The sequence below is a fragment of the Eleutherodactylus coqui genome, chromosome 5, assembly GCF_035609145.1.
Source record: "Eleutherodactylus coqui strain aEleCoq1 chromosome 5, aEleCoq1.hap1, whole genome shotgun sequence".
Lineage (NCBI taxonomy): Eukaryota > Metazoa > Chordata > Amphibia > Anura > Eleutherodactylidae > Eleutherodactylus > Eleutherodactylus coqui.
In genome coordinates this window covers 139,186,279-139,206,486 of record NC_089841.1, presented here as the reverse complement: position 1 = coordinate 139,206,486, position 20,208 = coordinate 139,186,279, and the positions used below count along the sequence as shown (strand labels likewise).

The 20,208-nt window shown below is 47.4% G+C and overlaps 1 protein-coding gene across 2 annotated transcripts in view; it reads right to left on the bottom strand.

Moving 5' to 3' along the window:
* Positions 1–14,319: 14,319 nt before the first annotated feature.
* HECTD4 (HECT domain E3 ubiquitin protein ligase 4) overlaps positions 14,320–20,208 on the bottom strand; it is a 144,232-nt gene continuing 138,343 nt past the window's right edge. For both annotated transcript variants that reach the window (XM_066603229.1, XM_066603230.1), the window contains exons 73-76: positions 18,616–18,782; positions 17,226–17,421; positions 16,915–17,137; positions 14,320–16,799 (exon numbers count right to left, since the gene is read on the bottom strand). In XM_066603229.1, coding sequence (XP_066459326.1) covers positions 16,663–16,799; positions 16,915–17,137; positions 17,226–17,421; positions 18,616–18,782 — 723 coding nt within the window. In that variant the 3' untranslated portion in view covers positions 14,320–16,662. The remainder of the gene's footprint in view (positions 16,800–16,914; positions 17,138–17,225; positions 17,422–18,615; positions 18,783–20,208) is intronic.

Below are 20,208 nucleotides of genomic sequence, written 5' to 3'. Positions count from 1 at the left end.
CTGATGTTTTAATCTTGGTTCTTTATCCACTAGCTTTATCTTAACCCTTAACTGAAGGCCTCTATACACAGTACAATTGTGCATATATTTGTTAGATCAATTGGCTTGCGCAGTTAAGGCCATTTTAGACAGGACGAATTTCGAGCAAACCCTGCCTGACACTCGTCCCCGCACATACACCTCGTGCTGCTGCACAGGTATAGCTGGCTCACAGTGGGCCGGCAGGAGCAGATTTCTCTTCTCGCTCCTCCCCCCGCCCCTCTCCATTTAGTTAACATAGCGGCCATTCAGTACTGAACGGCTGCTATTTACACTGAGCCATCAGCTAATCGTTCCATCGTTTATGCTGCATGGGCAATTAGCTGATTGCTTATCACTCAGTGTAAATGTCAGCAGTTCAGTACTAAATGGCCACTTTGTTAATTAAATGAACTTTAGGCTGCATTCAGACAAATGTATATCGGCTCGGTTTTCATGCCGAGCCGATATACGTTGTCCTCATCTGCAGGGGGGGGGAGATGATGGAAGAGCCAGGAGCAGGAACTGAGCTCCCGCCCCCTCTCTGCCCCTCTGCACTATTTGCAATTCGGGAAGCTTAGCCCTGCACACGAGGACAACGTATATCGGCTCAGCCGGAAAACCGAGCCGATATACGTTCGTCTGAATGCAGCCCCCTTCATTTAGTACTGATCGGCTGCTATTTACACTGGGCGATTAAGCGATCATCTCATTGCCCATGCAGCATAAACGATGGACGATGAGCTGATTGCTCAGTGTAAATAGCAGCTGTTCAGTACTGAACGGCTGCTATGTTAAGCCAATAGAGAGGGGTGGGGGAGAGCGAGGTAAGAAATCTCCGGCAGCCTCCCCACTCCCCTGCTGGAGCATGGGAGCAAGGACACACAGGGACAAGTGTAGGGCATCGTTTGCCCGACCTTCATCCCATCTAAATGGACCTTTTATTGTTATGCCCCATTTACACGGGAGAACTGTCTGCTAAACTATCTGCACAGGCAGATCACTTCTGAGTATCGCTAATTTCTCGCTCAGCGCTTCACATTCTGTGAAACACTCACTGGGAGGAGGTGGGGCGGGCCACTGCTTAGCTCTGCCCCCTCCCATTGCAAAGAACGAGTGGGGAGGAGATGCGAGGTGAGCCTGTGATGGGGAGGGGAAATGGGCAACGAGATGGTGAGCTCTGTGCATGTGCATCGGGCCCCATGCCGTGTAAACAGGCGCACAAACGTTACATTTGTGCGCCCGTTCATGAGCTTCTATGCCCCAGATGGAAGCATATATTGGCCGGCTGTTATTAACACTAGGATTTACACTTTACAGGTTATTAACACTAGGACTGCTGTGATGTTTTTAAGAGCATTGCCTTTGAACTGCTGAATTGCATAAAGAAATTTTTGGGAGTCAAAGGTTAACTTGCTTTCCTGAATGTCCTAGAGAAGCACAGAATGGGTTAAATCATTTTTTTCCCTCTCCTGGATACAATCAGAAGAAAATTGAGTCATTAAAGGGGTTGTCCCGCGGCAGCAAGTGGGTCTATACACTTCTGTATGGCCATATTAATGCACTTTGTAATGTACATTGTGCATTAAATATGAGCCATACAGAAGTTATTCACTTACCTGCTCCGTTGCTAGCGTCCTCGTTGCCATGGTTCCGTCTAACTTCGGTGTCTTTTTGCTTTTTTAGACGCGCTTGCGCAGATGCATCTTCTCCCTTCGGCTGGTCTTGGAAGCATCGGCGTTTTGGCTCCGCCCCCTTGTACGCATCATCGCGTAGCTCCGCCCCATGACGTGTGCCGGTTCCAGCCTCCTGATTGGCTGGAATCGGCACATGACGGGGGCGGAGCTACGCGATGACGCGAAAAGGGGGCGGAGCCAAAACGCCGATGCTTCCAAGACCAGCCGAAGGGAGAAGATGCATCTGCGCAAGCGCGTCTAAAAAAGCAAAAAGACACCGAAGTTAGACGGAACCATGGCAACGAGGACGCTAGCAACGGAGCAGGTAAGTGAATAACTTCTGTATGGCTCATATTTAATGCACAATGTACATTACAAAGTGCATTAATATGGCCATACAGAAGTGTATAGACCCACTTGCTGCCGCGAGACAACCCCTTTAACTAGGTGTAAGTAGCTCCCTATACAGGCCAGAGAACCCAGACACATGAGATATTTTTTTTTTTTTTGCTTCACTTAAAGCCTCTAACTGCTGAAAAAAAACTTACTACTTCTGTTTCCATAGCATGAGTGATCCTATTTTGGGGTAATTATATACTAATGAACAGTGTTGTGTAATTACAGAGTGTGATCTGTCTAGTGGTAGTGCTCTTTATTAGAGATGAGCGAGCATACTCGCTAAGGGCAATTACTCGATCGAGCATTGACCTTAGCGAGTATCTGCCCGCTCGGAGGAAAAAACCCGGCTGCCGGTGACGGGCGGGGAGGAACGGAGGGGAGATCTCTCTCTTTCAGTTTCGGTCTGTCCCTAATGGAGTACAATGTAAAAAAAAAAATTGAAAGCTCCATTCTATCCAGTATCTGCACTTCAGTTATTTCTGTCAAAATGATAAAAAATAGACAAATGAAAATCAAACAAAATATGTTCCATTGAAGTTAATGCAGATTTTCCTAGATCTGTGTTTAGCAGTTTTCCTGCTTTTGGGATGGCATGGAAAATGAAACTCTGATGGGAACTCAGCCATAGGCCCAATGCCCACGGCCGTATTTGCATTGCAGGATCCTAGTGTTTGCCTCCGCATCCTACAGCAAATACTTCCCATAGGACGTGCAAGGAAAACTCTTTTCCATGCCCACGAGCGGATATCAACTGCGATTTTTCGCTCGTGGAGGAAAATCGCAGCGTGTCCTATTCTAGTGCGAGGCTCACATGGACTACTTCCATTGCAGTCAATGGAAGCAGTCTGTCCCGCTGCAAGTCGTGGTGGATCTGCGTCATCGCTGGCGCGTGTCTCTGCACTGCGCATGTGCGGTGGTGCATGTGCGGTGGTGCATCAGCCGACACATCCTCAGAGCAGAGCGAAGCCAACTGACAGGTACGCAGGGGTCAATGCCAGGAAATGGGGTCTGATTCCACTGCAAGATTTCACAGTCAGAATCCGACCCGGCCGTGGGCATAGGGCCTAAAAAGGTACAACTGTTTGTGTGTTGTTAGTTAGTGTTTGTATACAATGCCCTTCATAGTATAGACACAGAATAATATATACATTTTTTTTTCTTAGTATGATTCATTAAAAGCAGGGCACAAGGCATTGGGTGACCTATTAAGGGCTCTGTCACACGAGTGGAGATCCACGCGGGGAAAAAAAAAAACACCACAGGTGCGGACGAAAATCTGCACCTACCAAAGAAAGAACATATGGGTGGCAATGGACGTGGTCATGCGGATTTTCGTCTGTATGCGTTGGACGGTTTTCCACACGTGGATCGCCGCTCGTGTGACTGAGCCCTAACAGATCTAGAACTAACGGCACATATGACTTATATAGCAATCTGTTTTCTATAGATACCTGACCCCAGTTGATGTGGGTCATTGGTGTCCTGACTTGCCTTTCTATCATTATCACACATGGTGCTGCATGGTCCTCATTACTGCACACAGTAACTTCATGTTCTGGTTGCTGTGAACTTGTAAATATTTTTTACTAGTGTTTCATTACCCAGTGTAGTGTTATGTACCAGATCTGTCACTTCTACCGCAACCTATGGTCCCGTGGTACGCAGCCTTCTAGTTTTTGATTTTTCACATAATTTTGTACGCAATAAATATTTTTAAAGTCTGAAAAGAAAAAAGTAGGGCACAAGAATTAGTCGCACGCGTCTTGCTCCCATATACCAGGGACAACAAGAGCAGGCAGTCTAGACAGACACACACATACTAAACTCAGACAAAAACATTATACTGGGGGTCAAAGTCTAGAGATTAGACTACCCTGTTTAACATGTAGACGATAGAAGGAATCTGACCACTTAAGATGTTTATGGGAAGTTCATAACGTTTCCTTTTAGGCTGCCTGCAGACGGCCAGGTTGGATCTGGCTGCGAGAATTCTTGCAGCAGGACCCGAGCCGAGCGTCTGCAGAGAGCAGCGTGACACTCACCTGCTCCCGCGGCCCTGGCTCTTTCATGTGTCAGCTTCCTGGCAGCCGGCGCATGCGCAGAGCGGAGACGGCGAGTGACGTTTCTGTGCTGGGCTCTGCGAGCCCAACATAGGAATGGAGCATGCCGCGCGAGAGTTTTGCGTGGCCAAATCGCGGCCGTCTGCATAGGATTGCGTTTGTTAACGCAATCCTATGGCAGCTTCCAGGGGTGGAAATTCTGCCGCGGAATTTCTGCCCATCTGCAGGCGGCCTTATATAGTGATTTAGCACACTATGACGAGGATGCCATTACTTGTTTCCATTGTAATAAATATGCAGGTTAGATTTGCTATATTTCTGATGTACTATTTTTAACTAATTATTTTAACTATACACAAACAATTGAAAATAAGATAATAAAGGAAAATAATAAAGAAAATTTAGTTTCTAACATGCTTGCCTTGCTATGTGTTTATTTTCCTCTTTCTTTCTTGTTAAATTTACTCTGCCTGAATTATGGGGTGTGAGTTTATCCATAGGCCCCAAATTCTTGTGCATTTATTGGGACATGCCTGAAGCCGATATGCTATTTTTTGTAGGGAATTATTGTGTGGACTAATATTATCCAACATGAAAAGGAAGGTGATCTTGTTGCCATCCACCTCATGGCTATAGTTTTCTTGGCTCTCTAATATTTTGTCATGATGAATCCACGCCTCCTCATCCAGCAGTCCAAATAGCGCCACTTTAGGGTCTACAGCTAGAGGGACTGGCAGAAGTGTGGACAGGAAAAACACCTGCCAAAAAATTTCCAACACGGAGACACCCCCAGAACAGATGCCAAATTCGGCTTCCGACTGGTAACATCTGTGACATGTAGAGGTATTAGTTTTACCCGTCTTTTGCAGTCGGACTGGTGTGACATATATAGTTGTATAAGTTTATTGATGGAGACACTTGTAGGTGTGATTCTATTATCTCCTGCCAGTCCTCTGATGTTAATGTGGGTATGCTCGTTTTCCAATGATATTGGCTTATATGAGTCACAATTATCGGGTTCTTTACCAGGTTTCAACAACACAATTATTGACGCTTCATAAAAGGAGGATGGAAGGGGATCTCCCTGATAGGCCTGCTGCAGAGTATTGTATAGTATTGGGAAAAAAAAGTTGTTCTATATATTTTTGATATACCTTGAGCGGAAGGCCATCTGGCCCAGGGGATTTGTTTAGTGTCATTTCCGTGATAACTTGGTGAAATTCCTCTGTTATTGGAGCATCTAATAGTGCTATTTGTTCAACAGAAAGGGACGGGAAGGCAGGGTCTTCTAGATATGTCGATGTTGGATAATTTAACCGATCACTTGATGAAGTATATAATAGGTTGGTATAGTATTCCCTAAACCTGGTCGTTATAAATTATCCTCGCCATTAAAGCTGCTGATGGACAGATACTCACGGAGGCCCAGAGTTGGTTAGCCCATTCTGTTTAATCAAACTGGCCAAAAGGTGACAGACTGGTTACCAATTTCGAAAAAATATTATTGGGTAAAGATTAGGGATGAGCGAGCACCAAAATGCTCGGGTGCTCGTTACTCGGGACGAACTTTTCGCGATGCTCGAGGGTTCGTTTCGAGTAACTAACCCCATTGAAGTCAATGGTCGACCGGAGCATTTTTGTATTTCGCCGATGCTCGCTAAGGTTTTCATGTGTGAAAATCTAGGCAATTCAAGAAAGTGATGGGAACGACACAGCAACGGATAGGGCAGGCGAGGGGCTACATGTTGGGCTGCATCTCAAGTTCACAGGTCCCACTATTAAGCCACAATACCGGCAAGAGTGGGCCCCCCCCCCCCCTCCCAACAACTTTTACTTCTGAAAAGCCCTCATTAGCAATGCATAACTTAGCTAAGCACCACACTACCTCAAACAAAGCACAATCACTGCCTGCATGACACTCTGCTGCCACTTCTCCTGGGTTACATGCTGCCCCCCCCCCCCCCAAGACCCAGTGTCAACAGCGCACACCAAACTGTCCCTGCCCAGCCTTCAGCTGCCCTCATGCCACGCCACCCTCATGTCTATTTATAAGTGCGTCTGCAAGAGGAACCGCAGGCACACACTGCAGAGGGTTGGCATGGCTAGGCAGCGACTATCTTTAAAAGGGGCGGGGCGATAGCCCACAATGCTGTACAGAAGCAATGAGAAATCCTATCCTGTGCCACCTCCATCTGGAGCTGCACACGTGGGCATAGCAATGGGGAACCTATGTGCCACACACTATTCATTCTGTCAAGGTGTCTGCACGCCCCAGTCAGACCGCGTTTTTTTATAAATAGTCACAGGCAGGTACAACTCCGCAATGGGAATTCCGTGTGCACCCACAGCATGGGTGGCTCCCTGGAACCTACCCGCTGTACATAAATGTATCCCATTGCATTGCCCATCACAGCTGAGGTAGTAATGTCGTGCTTAATGCAGGTGGGCTTCGGCCCACACTGCATGCCCCAGTCAGACTGGGGTTCTTTAGAAGTGGACAGATGTAGGTTAAACTCCGTGTGCACCTACAGCATGGGTGGGTGCCAGGAAGCCACTGGCGGTACATAAATATATCCCATTGCAGTGCCCTACTCAGCAGAGCTAACGTCAGATACAATACAGGTGGACTTTGGCCCACACTGCATGCCCCAGTCAGACTGGTGATATGTACCTTAACAGTAACCTCGTTGGTGGTAATGTGGTGGTGACTGCGGACCTAGTAGCGCGGTTTTATGTAGTTGGTTTTCGGAATGTGGCCATGATTAAGTGGTCCGTGGCGGGGCTCTCTTGTTGTGTCGTTAAAGGTGAAATTCTTGGACTGCCACCAGACGGACCAATGCAAAGGTATTTGCCAAGAATGTTTTCATTGTTGGAGGAGGAGGGGGATGTTTTGGAGGCACTATGTGTCCTCTCCACGTGTCCGTGGTTATATGCACCTTAACAGTAACAGCGTTGGCGGGAAATGGCCTCGCCGCCATCATGGTTTTGTGAAGCCTCTGTTTCCACACCCCAGTGACATACCATTAGCTGCGGTATAGGCAGAGCCCAGAATTATTAACATTTCAGCGGTAGTATTAGGGACAGGCCCCACTAACATATCACTAGCAGCAGTATAGGGGGAGCGCAGTCTTAGTTCCATTTCAGTAATAGTAGCACTCAAGACAGGCCCCAGTAACAATTCCGAAGCAGCAGTATAGGAGGAGCGCAGTCTTAGTTCCATTTCAGTAATAGTAGCACTCAAGACAAGCCCCAGTAACAATTCCCATTGCAGCAGTTTAGGGAGATAACAGTCTCGTTCACATTGCAGTAGCTGCAGTATAGACAAGGCCCCAGTTACATTTATGTAGCAAAAGTGTAGGCCAACCCCACACACCTTTCTGTACCATGAGTGCAGGCGAAGAACATAGAAATTACAATGATTACACTGTAGGTGAGGGCCCAAAAAAATTGGTGTAGCAACAGTACTAATGTACCTCAGAAAAAATTGGCCATGCCCAACCAAGATGGCAGGTGAAACCCATTAATCGCTTTGGTTAATGTGGCTTAAGTGGTAACTAGGCCTGGAGGCAGCCCAGTTTAACGAAAAATTGGTTCAAGTTAAAGTTTCATCGCTTGTAAGAGCATTGGAACGTATAAAAATTGTTTGGAAAAATTATATGAGTGAGCCTTGTGGCCCAAAGAAAAATTGCCCGTTCGGCGTGATTACGTGAGGTTTCAGGAGGAGGAGGAGGAGGAATATTATACACAGATTGAAGAAGCAGAAATGTCCCCGTTTTGGATAGTGAGAGAGAACGATGCTTCCATCCGCGGGTGCAGCCTACGTATTGCTTAGGTATCGCTGCTGTCCGCTGGTGGAGAAGAGAAGTCTGGGGAAATCCAGGCTTTGTTCATCTTGATGAGTGTAAGCCTGTCGGTTGACAGGCGTGTACGCTTATCTGTGATGATTCCCCCAGCCGCACTAAACACCCTCTCTGACAAGACGCTAGCCGCAGGACAAGCAAGCACCCCTAGGGCATACAGCGCGTTCAGGCCACGTGTCCAGCTTCGACACCCAGTAGTTGTAGGGGGCAGAGGCGTCACGGAGGACGGTCGTGCGATCGGCTACGTACTCCCTCGCCATCCTTTTACAGTGCTCCCGCCGACTCAGCCTTGACTGGGGAGCCATAAAGCTGTCCAGGGCCTTAAAGAGTGTTGCACTGCCTGTGCTGAACATGCTGCTCGATCTCCGCACCTCCCCTGCTACCTGGCCCTCGGAACTGCCCCTTCTGCCACTAGCGCTGTCGGATGGGAATTTGACCATCAGCTTGTCCGCCAGGGTCTTGTGGTATAGCAACACTCTCGAACCCCTTTCCTCTTCGGGAATGAGAGTGGAAAGGTTCTCCTTATACCGTGGGTCGAGCAGTGTGTACACCCAGTAATCCGTAGTGGCCAGAATGCATGCAACGCGAGGGTCACGAGACAGGCATCCTAACATGAAGTCAGCCATGTGTGCCAGGGTACCTGTACGCAACACATGGCTGTCTTCACTAGGAAGATCACTTTCAGGATCCTCCTCCGCCTCAGGCCATACACGCTGAAAGGATGACAGGCAAGCAGCATGGGTACCGTCAGCAGTGGGCCAAGCTGTCTCTTCCCCCTCCTCCTCATGCTCCTCCTCCTCCTCCTCAACGCGCTGAGATATAGACAGGAGGGTGCTCTGACTATCCAGCGACATACTGTCTTCCCCCGCCTCCGTTTCCGAGCGCAAAGCATTTGCCTTTATGCTTTGCAAGGAACTTCTCAAGAGGCATAGCAGAGGAATGGTGACGCTAATGATTGCAGCATCGCCGCTCACCACCTGGGTAGACTCCTCAAACTTTCCAAGGACCTGGCAGATGTCTGCCAACCAGGCCCACTCTTCTGAAAATAATTGAGGAGGCTGACTCCCACTGCGCCGCCCATGTTGGAGTTGGTATTCCACTATAGCTCTACGCTGCTCATAGAGCCTGGCCAACATGTGGAGCGTAGAGTTCCACCGTGTGGGCACGTCGCACAGCAGTCGGTGCACTGACAGATTAAACCTATGTTGCAGGGTGCGCAGGGTGGCAGCGTCCGTGTGGGACTTGCGGAAATGTGCGCAGAGCCGGCGCACCTTTCCCAGCAGGTCTGACAAACGTGGGTAGCTTTTCAGAAAGCGCTGAACCACCAAATTAAAGACGTGGGCCAGGCATGGCACGTGCGTGAGGCTGCCGAGCTGCAAAGCCGCCACCAGGTTACGGCCGTTGTCACACACGACCATGCCCGGTTGGAGGCTCAGCGGCGCAAGCCAACGGTCGGTCTGCTCTGTTAGACCCCGCAGCAGTTCGTGGGCCGTGTGCCTCTTATCTCCTAAGCTGAGTAGTTTCAGCACGGCCTGCTGACGCTTGCCCACCGCTGTGCTGCCACGCCGCGCGACACCGACTGCTGGCGACGTCCTGCTGCTGCTGACACATCTAGATTGCGAGGCAGAGGTTGAGGAGGAGGAGGAGGAGGGGGGGGGGGGTGCTTTAGTGAAGGAAGCATACACCGCCGAACATACCACCACCGAGCTGGGGCCCGCAATTCTGGGGGTGGGTAGGATGTGAGCGGTCCCAGGCTCTGACTCTGTCCCAGCCTCCACTAAATTCACCCAATGTGCCGTCAGGGAGATGTAGTGGCCCTGCCCGCCTGTGCTTGTCCACGTGTCCGTTGTTAAGTGGACCTTGGCACTAACCGCATTGGTGAGGGCGCGTACAATGTTGCGGGAGACGTGGTCGTGCAGGGCTGGGATGGCACATCGGGAAAAGTAGTGGCGACTGGGAACTGAGTAGCGCGGGGCCGCCGCCGCCATCATACTTTTGAAGGACTCCGTTTCCACAACCCTATACGGCAGCATCTCCAGGCTGATAAATTTGGCTATGTGGACGGTTAACGCTTGAGCGTGCAGGTGCGTGGCGGCGTACTTGCGCTTGCGCTCAAACACTTGCGCTAGCGACGGCTGGACGGTGCGGTGCGAGACATTGGTGGATGGGGCCGAGGACAGCGGAGGTGTGGGTGCAGGCCATGAGACGGTAGTGCCTGTGTCCTGAGAGGGGGGTTGGATCTCAGTGGCAGGTTGGGGCACAGGGGGAGAGGCAGCGGTGCAAACCGGAGGCGGTGAACGGCCTTCGTCCCACCTTGTGGGGTGCTTGGCCATCATATGTCTGCGCATGCTGGTGGTGGTGAGGCTGTTGGTGGTGGCTCCCCGGCTGATCTTGGCGCGACAAAGGTTGCACACCACTGTTCGTCGGTCGTTAGGCGTCTCTGTGAAAAACTGCCAGACCTTAGAGCACCTCGGCCTCTGCAGGGTGGCATGGCGTGAGGGTGCGCTTTGGGAAACAGTTGGTGGATTATTCGGTCTGACCCTGCCTCTACCCCTGGACACCGCACTGCCTCTTGCAACCTGCCCTTGCCTCCCCCTCTGAAGACCTGTCCTGAGTAGGCGTTGCACACCAGGTGGGGTCAGTCACCTCATCGTCCTGCTGCTCTTCCTCCGAATCCTCTGTGCGCTCCTCCCTCGCACTTACTGCCCTTACTACTACCTCACTGCAAGACAACTGTGTCTCATCGTCATCGTCCTCCTCACCCACTGAAAGGTCTTGAGACAGTTGCCGGAAGTCCCCAGCCTCATCCCCCGGACCCCAGGAACTTTCCAATGGTTGGGCATCAGTGACGATAAACTCCTCTGGTGGGAGAGGAACCACTGCTGCCCAATCTGAGCAGGGGCCCGAGAACAGTTCCTGGGAGTCTTCCCGCTCCTGAGCATGTGTCATTGTAGTGGAGTGAGGAGGCTGGGAGGAAGGAGGAGCAGCAGCCAGAGGATTCGGATTTGCAGCACTGGACGGCGCAGAACTGTGGGTGGATGATAGCTTGCTCGAAGCACTTTCTGCCATCCACGACAGGACCTGCTCACACTGCTCATTTTCTAATAAAGGTCTCCCGCGTGGACCCATTAATTGGGCGATGAATGTGGGGACGCCAGAAACGTGCCCCTCTCCTAATCGCGCAGCAGTCGGCTGCGATACACCTTGATCAGGAGCTCGGCCTGTGCCCACACCCTCACTTGGGCCTACGCGTCCTCAGCCACGTCCACGTCCTCTAGGCCTACCCCTACCCCTCAGCATGCTGTATTACCAGTGATTTCCCAGCCAGGAAATAAATTGGCGCAAGCCTGCAGGCCAAATAGAATGTTTCCCTTTTTTTTTTTTAAAGGGAAGGCCCACTGACTATATTCAATCAGATAAGAAATGTGTTCCACAGAACTGCAGTGTTATATGAAGTGCAGCAGAGCGGTGATTTTTCCCAGCCAGGAAATAAATTGGCGCAAGCCTGCTGTTAAACGTAGCTGGCTGCGTATGATTTCTTTACGTTCTCCACCCACCACACACATACCCAGAACGCTGAGGACTGTCAGAGGCAGGCCAAATAGAATTTTTCCCTTTTTTTTTTTAAAGAAAAGGCCCACTGACTATATTCAATCAATAATATATGTCTTCTGGCCCTGCCTACACAATTCTGTCCCTGTAGTATTACTGCAGGGCGCAATGCTCTGCACAGCCGATTTTGAAAAAAAAAAAAATGCAACACTGCTAACAGCAGCCTGCACAGTACTGCACACGGTTAAATGTGGCCCTAAGAAGGACCGTTGGGGTTCTTGAAGCCTACACTCACTCCTAACACTCTCCCTGCCTAACCACCACTTCTGTCCCTGTAGTATTACTGCAGGGCGCAATGCTCTGCACAGCCGATTTTGAAAAAAAAAAATAATTGTGCAACACTGCTAACAGCAGCCTCCACAGTACTGTACACGGATAGATGTGGCCCTAAGAAGGACCGTTGGGGTTCTTGAAGCCTACACTCACTCCTAACACTCTCCCTACAGCAGCTCCAACACAACAGCACTTTCCCTCAGCTAACTCACAACGCATCTGAGGCGAGCCGCGGGAGGGGCCGATTTTTATACTCGGGTGACATCTGATCTCGCCAGCCACTCACAGCAGGGGGGTGGTATAGGGCTTGAACGTCACAGGGGGAAGTTGGAATGCCTTCCCTGTCTTTCAATTGGCCAGAAAAGCGCGCTAATGTCTCAGAGAGGAAAGTGAAAGTAACCCGAACACCGCGTGGTGCTCGTTAAGAGTAACGAGCATCCCGAACACCCTAATATTCGCCCGAGCATCAAGCTCGGACGAGTACGTTCGCTCATCTCTAGTAAAGATCAGTTTCCGTTTGGTTTTAACATGTAATTGATGTTTGCCTAAGCGAGTTCATCCTACCAGCTTGTTTTGTTGGTATGTGTGGGGTTCGCTATGCGGTCTGCTCCTCTAACAGAAGGTCATTTTGGGAGGTAGATCTTTTTATGTAGGATATTGTTGATTTAAAACAACCTCTAAGGGTAAGCTTTTAGTGTATCCCATTTCTCGTATCTTCCTCGTAGATTTGGAGGAACGTGGATATTTGATCTGGTATATAGTCATTTGATCCAATTAGCTTTAGCCAAAAGGGAATAACCCTTTCCAATCCCATGTCGGGCCTGCCCCGACATCATAATTTCCCTCCACAGCTCTGATGTCGGGGCAGGCCTGACACTGCAATGCAGGAGTGCATCTGCAGCTGATCATCAGACACATCGGGTGCAGATACACTCCAGGCACTGATCCTCAACAAGGACCCCCTAGGAGAAGGCAGAAAGGGTTTTTAACCCTTTCTGCCTTCTCCTTTACACATTACATAGCGCTCAATTAGCACTATGTAATGCAGGAGATTGCGCCCGGCGATCATGTGACCGCCGGTGTTACCTGACACCCAGCGGTTACATGAACGCTGAGCCGGGAGCCTGCCCCGTGGGAGGACCTGCTTACCTGTCCGGCGTCTTCAGCATTCTCCCTTCTGCCTCCCAGCCCGGCGATCATGTGACCGCTGGGTGCCACCTGACCCCAGAGGTCACATGATTGCCGAGCCGGGAGGCAGAAGGGAGAATGCAGAAGACGCCGGACAGGTAAGCAGGTCCCTCCAAGGTGCAGTGAGCACCTGCACCCTCCTAAACTCTGTCAGTTCAGGAGGATACAGGGGAAATGTATTTTTTCTCATCCATTCTCCCCAGCTCCAATTTATTTGGAGCTGGGGAGAATGGATGAGAAAAAATAAATGGATTGGAAAGGGTTAAGCTTCCAGGTTGGGACAAAATACTGTCCTGGGAATTGTAAACTAAGGAGAATCGGGACTCCCCGAGTGCCATTAACTATTGAGATTAAATAAAGTGCAAGTGTCAGAGAGCCAAATATGTAATCTATTCAAGAGAGAGACCCTCTCCCAGGGGAGTGACATGTTAACTATACGTGTGTCTGTCTAGGCTGCCTGCGCTTGCTTTCCCTTGTATATGGGAGCAAGACGCGTGCGACTTATTTTTGTGCCCTGCTTTTAAAGGAGAATAATTTTTTTCTTACTGTATGTTTAAACTGTGAAGGGCTTTCAATTACTATATAGCCTTCTGCCTCAGTTAAATTGTTCTGTTTGTATACATTGTGATTAGGATAACAAGCTGAACACATTTTATTTCTAATCAGTGCAGAAATCCAGGTATTACCAAAAGGTTGTCTTAGGCCTCATGTCCACAGGCACGAGTGGTGGAATCCCGCAGCGGTTTCCACCCATGCCTGCAGCCATGAAGCCAAAAATGACAGCATACTCACCTGTCCAGATGCTGCGGGTCTCCCCTCCATCGCGGCCGAATCTTCTTTCTTCAGCAAGGCGGATGTGTGCCGCAGGTACGGATGGCTCCCATTGACTTCAATGGAAGCCGCGGGAGATCCGCAGGAAAATGGAGCATGCTGCAATTTCTTCCTGCACATCAGAAAAAAAAATAAAAAAATCACACCAGCATGCATTAATTTGCCCTGCGGATGCTAATGCATCCCTATGGGCTTCTGGAGCTGCAAATCTCCCTGGCAGGAGACACGCGCGGATTTTATAATTAAATCTGCATGTGGACATTGGGCTTTACTGTTATCTTGCAAGTGTATTCTAATACAGCATGTTCATATTTGTCAATATAGTATTTGCAGTTCCACTCTACCCCCCCCCCCCCAATCTCAGGTTGGTAGTGTAGGGAGTAAGAAACAAGTGAGACTGGAAGACATTCAAAATCAGTTTATTTATTCTCATGACACTTTCCTTGTTTAGTATGCTTCATTTACACAGCAGTGTTTTAAATACCAGTACAGACAAGGGGAATGGCATTGAGTTAAAGGATTTGTTAAATGCAACCATAGATAACTGCAATAATAAATATACATCAACTGTACAGCACACTTTTAGGGCTCAAAAAGTAGATATGTTGCACTTAAACCCATTGCTAAAGTGTTTCTATGTCATATGGGCCACTTCACCCGCAGTCATCATAATGAGCCTTGTATCTGGCAAGACTGGTGGGGTTTATTGGAGGCTGCAGTGTGGAGTAAAGCAGTTCTGGCTGCTACCCCCAGTCTCAGTTCTATAATAAGGCTATCACATTTACTTTCCTCCATGAAGAAGAGCTGAGCTCTAGGTTGTTCTTCCAGCTTATAAGACAATACTATAGTGTTTTTTTCTTTTTATTGCAGCTGTCTTTTGCCTAATGCTACTTTCTGATGTGGACCACTTGTCAGGACTCTCAGCAAACATCTAAAATAAAGAGATTTCCACACCACCTTGTAATTGGAGGTGAATCGGTCGATAAAACTAGGTCTCCTTCATGTAAATAATGGTATTCTACAGTCTTCTTAGTGGATGGCTCTAGGTTGGCAATGCTTCTTCACTACAATATCATAAGTAACAAGTCCATTCCAGGAGATGGTAAAATCCTGAACGATGATACGGGCCATCTCTAACCAGAAACCACTCAGATGGATGTCTTGTAGGCTGATCAATAGCACCATCATATCAGCACATATATAATGTTACAGCAGTAATCACTGCTGTATTGCTGAGCCAGGTGTCTCTGCATAGATAGTACTAAAGTATCCCTGCATATGGAAACATACTCCGAGTTGGTGCAAGAGATCGGACACTCAGAGTCAATCCAAGCTTTTCTACTCCAAAGCTTAAGGCATTGACTAACTAAATCTGTGCCATCACCTTTATTACTTCTCTTTTTAATGGTAGCAAGAGATTGTACGCACCAAATCGTAAATATAAGATTAGTTAGGGTGCATCTACCCACTAATGGATCTTCATGGCAAAAACCTTACCTTCTTGCTGCATTCTTACAGTATGCATTACATTTTCCTTGAAATAAGGTTATGTTCTCCTGACACAGAGGTTCGGCTCCAGTCCGTCTAGTAATGTTCCTACATGTTCTACTCATTTATTGGAAACAAGTCAGAATAATTTAGCTCATCCGTGGGATGAGTGACAGGTCATTTGATGACACCAATGATACCATAATACTTCTCAACATCCCTAGTTTTCATGTTCTCTACCATATGAACACTAACAATCAACTGGTCTAATGGGAAGCTCCTCAGAAAAGTAACACTTTTCCACTGACAATTATAAAGTCCTGTGCTTATTCCGAAAATCCCAAAGCTGGAGGGGCAAAACTAGCTGCAAAAATCCACCCACCCAAAAGACTAATCTGCTATTTCTCTGTGCTGCATATGGTCCAAGCCCTTAATAAATACAGTGCATTGTGTATAACTGTATGTGCTCCCACACCTTCCAATTCTCACCAGCATAAGGCCACAGATTCAAGTTCTCCAGAGAATGTTCACCATTAGCTGGACCCATCCCAATCTATAACTGAACCAGCAAACCTGAAATAAAACCAATAGCTTAAAATAAAAAAATATTTCTCAAAAAAACCAAAAAACTCATGTGCAGCTCATGCTCCTATATACGGAGTAAAGCTCAGGATATTAAAATGGTGAATTCCCTTCAGCATGGGACTGTTCACAGCCAGCAGTATCCAGTGCTTAGTAGAACTATTAGAACTTAAATAGGAATTTGCAAAATAACTAAATAAAAAAATAACAAAAAAAACTTTTTTCACAGCTCTATATCCAGTGTGTTACATTCCTGTACTCTGGAAATAATTTATCATTAAATTATATTATGTTGTGTATTCTTATTTACAGATAACCTATTTCTCATTTGTTCATGTTCCTCCAGTCAGTGTATAAAATATTTTTTTTTATTCTGCCCCAAACATCAAGAGCAGTAAAACTCTTCTGCATTTGGGGGGTAAATCAAATAATCTGCGCACACCATCAGTACTAAAAGTATTCTACAAACAATTCACAAACAAGGCAAAAACCCCACCAGAGACTTCACAAATACAAAGGTAAATGTGCAGGTTTGGACAGAACAAAAGAAAAAAGTTCAGTAATCTGGTTTCCTCGGCGTTCTGTCCATGGGGCAAGCTTGTGAGCCGGAGGAGCTCCCATATAAACAGTCCGGTTCCCTCTTCCAAGTTCTATTCTGGTCTGTTAGGATCGGGTTCAACCACTGAGTGGGTCTTCTCGGTAGTGAATGGCATGCCTCAGTTTCTCCAACATGATCTCCAGAGAAGAGTACTGTGGGAGCTTTATCATGAACATGCAGGTCTCCACACGGATGTACCTTGAGTCTGGGGAACCTGCAAAGGGTATTTTTCGGTTAGGTAGCAGTATGGGAAGTATGAGATTGTCTGTGCACAATACACAATAAAACAATGGAGAAACTCTTATGCATGATCATTTGTCTGCTTTTACCTGTTGCTCCATCAGGTGGCGCAATCTTCATGGGGTAAGGAGGAACGTGTGCAGTATCTGGGCCGCCATCTTTACATGGGCATGTAAAGGGGATGCGCTCCTGATTGCAGGCAAATTTAATGAACTTACAAAGTTCTTCCTGAGTAAACATCTCCAAAGCACACCAGAAAAACTCTATGTGCTGATCAGTCTCCATTAGACCGACTTGATACATGGTGTGAGCCTAAAACAGGACAAAAGAATGAAGCATTCATTGATAGAATGAAAGAAATCCCATTTAGGTTTGTTCCACTAGGCTGTAAGATCTGTACCTTTAAAAACTCCAAATTGATGAATGGCAGCCCACATGTTCGGAGCTCCATCTCCAAGGCGGTCAGGCTGGTCAGAAGCTGCAGTGGGATGATAGAGCCCAGCCCCGCACGGACAGCATTCATACAATCCTGGTTCTTTAGCTCACGCATGCGGAGGTTTCGGATTCCCGCTGCATATATCTCCTTGTTCTCCCAGCTGTAATAATAAGCCAGAAGCGGTTTAGACAAGCGCACACACATTTTTCTGTTAGCAGGCTTAGTTTTCGTATGTTCCAGCAGTAAATGGTATAGGAGCCAGATGAGTTTTCTGATATCCCCTTAACTTGGTTTGTTCCACTCTAAACATTTCTAAATTAATGTGATTAGTTACAAAGATATTTTATTAAGGGGGATTTAAAAGAAAAAAAAAAGGTTAAACTTGAGTAAAATCCTGAAGCCATCTTGAGTCAAAGAGATTGTCCCACCATCACCCAGAGTCACCACATCTTCGGAGACACAGCCTGCATCTCCTTCTCGTTTTTTGACGTCAGCACTTGTAGCTCTAAGATTTTCGCACACACGGGGCCCCAAGGCTACGTCTTCCCCCTACATGCTCAGGTGTATACACCTTGCTTCGCATGTGCAGGGAAGACGCGGTGTATGCGTGAGATTTTAGCGCTGATGTCAAGACGCAGGGAGGCGGCAAGCAAGAGGAAAGGCTGGGTTTCTGTGATGATGCGGTGACTCGGAGTGATGGTGGGACCACCTTTTTGACTTGAGATGGCAAATTTGCATACAGAATGTGCAACATTACAAGTAAGATTCTGGGGTGAAGCTAAAAAAGCTACTTTTATACAAACACGTGTGATCTGCATATATTATGCTGCATAGCGCTATGGCGGCAGATGTAGATTGATATTTCTGCCGACAGGTTCCCTTTAAACCCTTCTCTATACCCTGTAACATTTACAGACCTTTGTGGTTCAGATGAGCTATTCTTACTTAAAATGTAGCATGGACTGCCACAAAATATACATAAAGTCACATATTATAAAACATGAATGATTTGGATTTAGTGATCCTTAGGGTCCATTTACACGAAACGATTTATCGGGTGGATGAGCGAATGATGTCAGAGTTCGGTCATGCAGCCTGTTTATACAGGCAGATACATTGTTGGCTTGCTCAAATCATTTAGTCGTTCTTACTCACTGTATAAGTGAATGAGAATGACTGAACGATTAGTATTTAAACCGAACAATTAGCGAACAATCCAACAGATTTTTATGACTGCATATAATGAACGAAAAGCGGACAATTTATCGTTTGGTCATTGGCTGCGTTTACACGGATTATCATTTATTTTTGCCCGTTTATCATTGTTTACTCTCAGCTCTCATCGGGTACTCACATGACAGGAATGTGTCTTCCATTTGTACACAGCTCCACCTCCTCCCCGGTCATTGTTGGATAGGTAAATTTACAGCTTGGCTTGTTGGGGGAGTCTGGACTCTCAGTAGGAAGATGCTGCGATGCTATTTCAGCACAGAGAGTTTCAAGTTCAGCTTCATCATTGACCTAGAGAGCAGACAAGAGAAAGATATTAGAGGAGTCAACTCTAGAGATTAACAGCACAAATACAAAGGATCCAGAATATAGAATAGTAGGAGCAAATGACCACACAACGTGGTAGTCGACATGTGAATCCATTCGGACCTTAGAGCATTAGTGAGGGAGGGCATATTCCCCCTTCCTCTTCTGCACAATTTTGTGTCTGCCTGTAAGACAACTGGCTGCAGCAGGCTCCTCCCCCTCTACTGTCTGCAGCCGGACAAAAAGATTAAGCTCCGCCCCTTTGCTTAATCCTGCTGCTCTGCCACAAGCCGAAACGGAACAGACCAGCAGAGATTAAGCCGTGTATTCTACAAGACTGTATGCTTTACAATCAGGAAGAAAATACTGCGGACTGAAACATAAAGGACACGTATAGCTACGGTTTACTTTTATTTCTAGGTCTAGTGTTCCTGTAACCTCCTAACCACCAATGAGGTACATGTATGTCATACATTGCAGTGGGCTCCATACATGGTGGGTGCCAGCTGTGTTAAATAGATGTCATTAGACAGGGGCGCTTCCCTATATTGCTCCATCAGCCCCGAAGCAATCACTGATAGGTTGTCACGGCAGACCGGGCCCGACTCGCAGTAATGCTCGCCACTTTGGTCATATAATTCCTGGCCGACATCCTGGTGAAGGAGTCTTCCGGTTCTAAAAGCCTTGATAGCTTTCTAATACTCTGGCTAATCTTTCTCCTCCCGCTCTCCATCCACATTGATAACCTTGTTATGCTGTACAATCTTTTAAACTTTCTCATTATAGGACTCCTGGTCAAGGGAGGAGATGGTAATTCCAAATAACATCCTTAGAACGCAGAGTGAACTCCTTGTCTTTTCCTCCCTGGATTCCTCTATATGGGAGGGTTGTTTTATCCAGGTCCAGTCAGGCAATGCTGTAGCATCAAGGTGGGATCCACAGTAGTGATGTCAGTGTCAAAAAGGATATAATTGTGAATGGAGAATCATGTTCTGTGCCTTCCCACAATGCAGCTCTTGCTTGGATCTACATTCTGGGAAGTTGATAAATGGGTAGCAGACTCCTTTAGCAGAAAACATCCGCACCCAACAGAGGAGACCCTTCCTCCAAATGTAATTTACCAGTCATGTGCTTGGAGGGGAACCCCAAAAAATGACTTGCCGTCATTCCATTTCAAACACCTAGTTTCTTTTGATGTCAGATTCTCCAGCTTGATCTGGATGTTCATTGGGATGACTTCAGTCTTCGAACAGCTGTTACAATCTCCACATTTCATGTTCTGATTGTTTAAAAATTGTGGTCTTTCACTAGTAGGGCTTTAGCCTAATTTCCTTGTGGGGCAAGGGTCTACCTTTTCCATCCTCTTTCAGTGACCTTTATCCTGCAAATCTTCCATAAGGCCCATTGATCT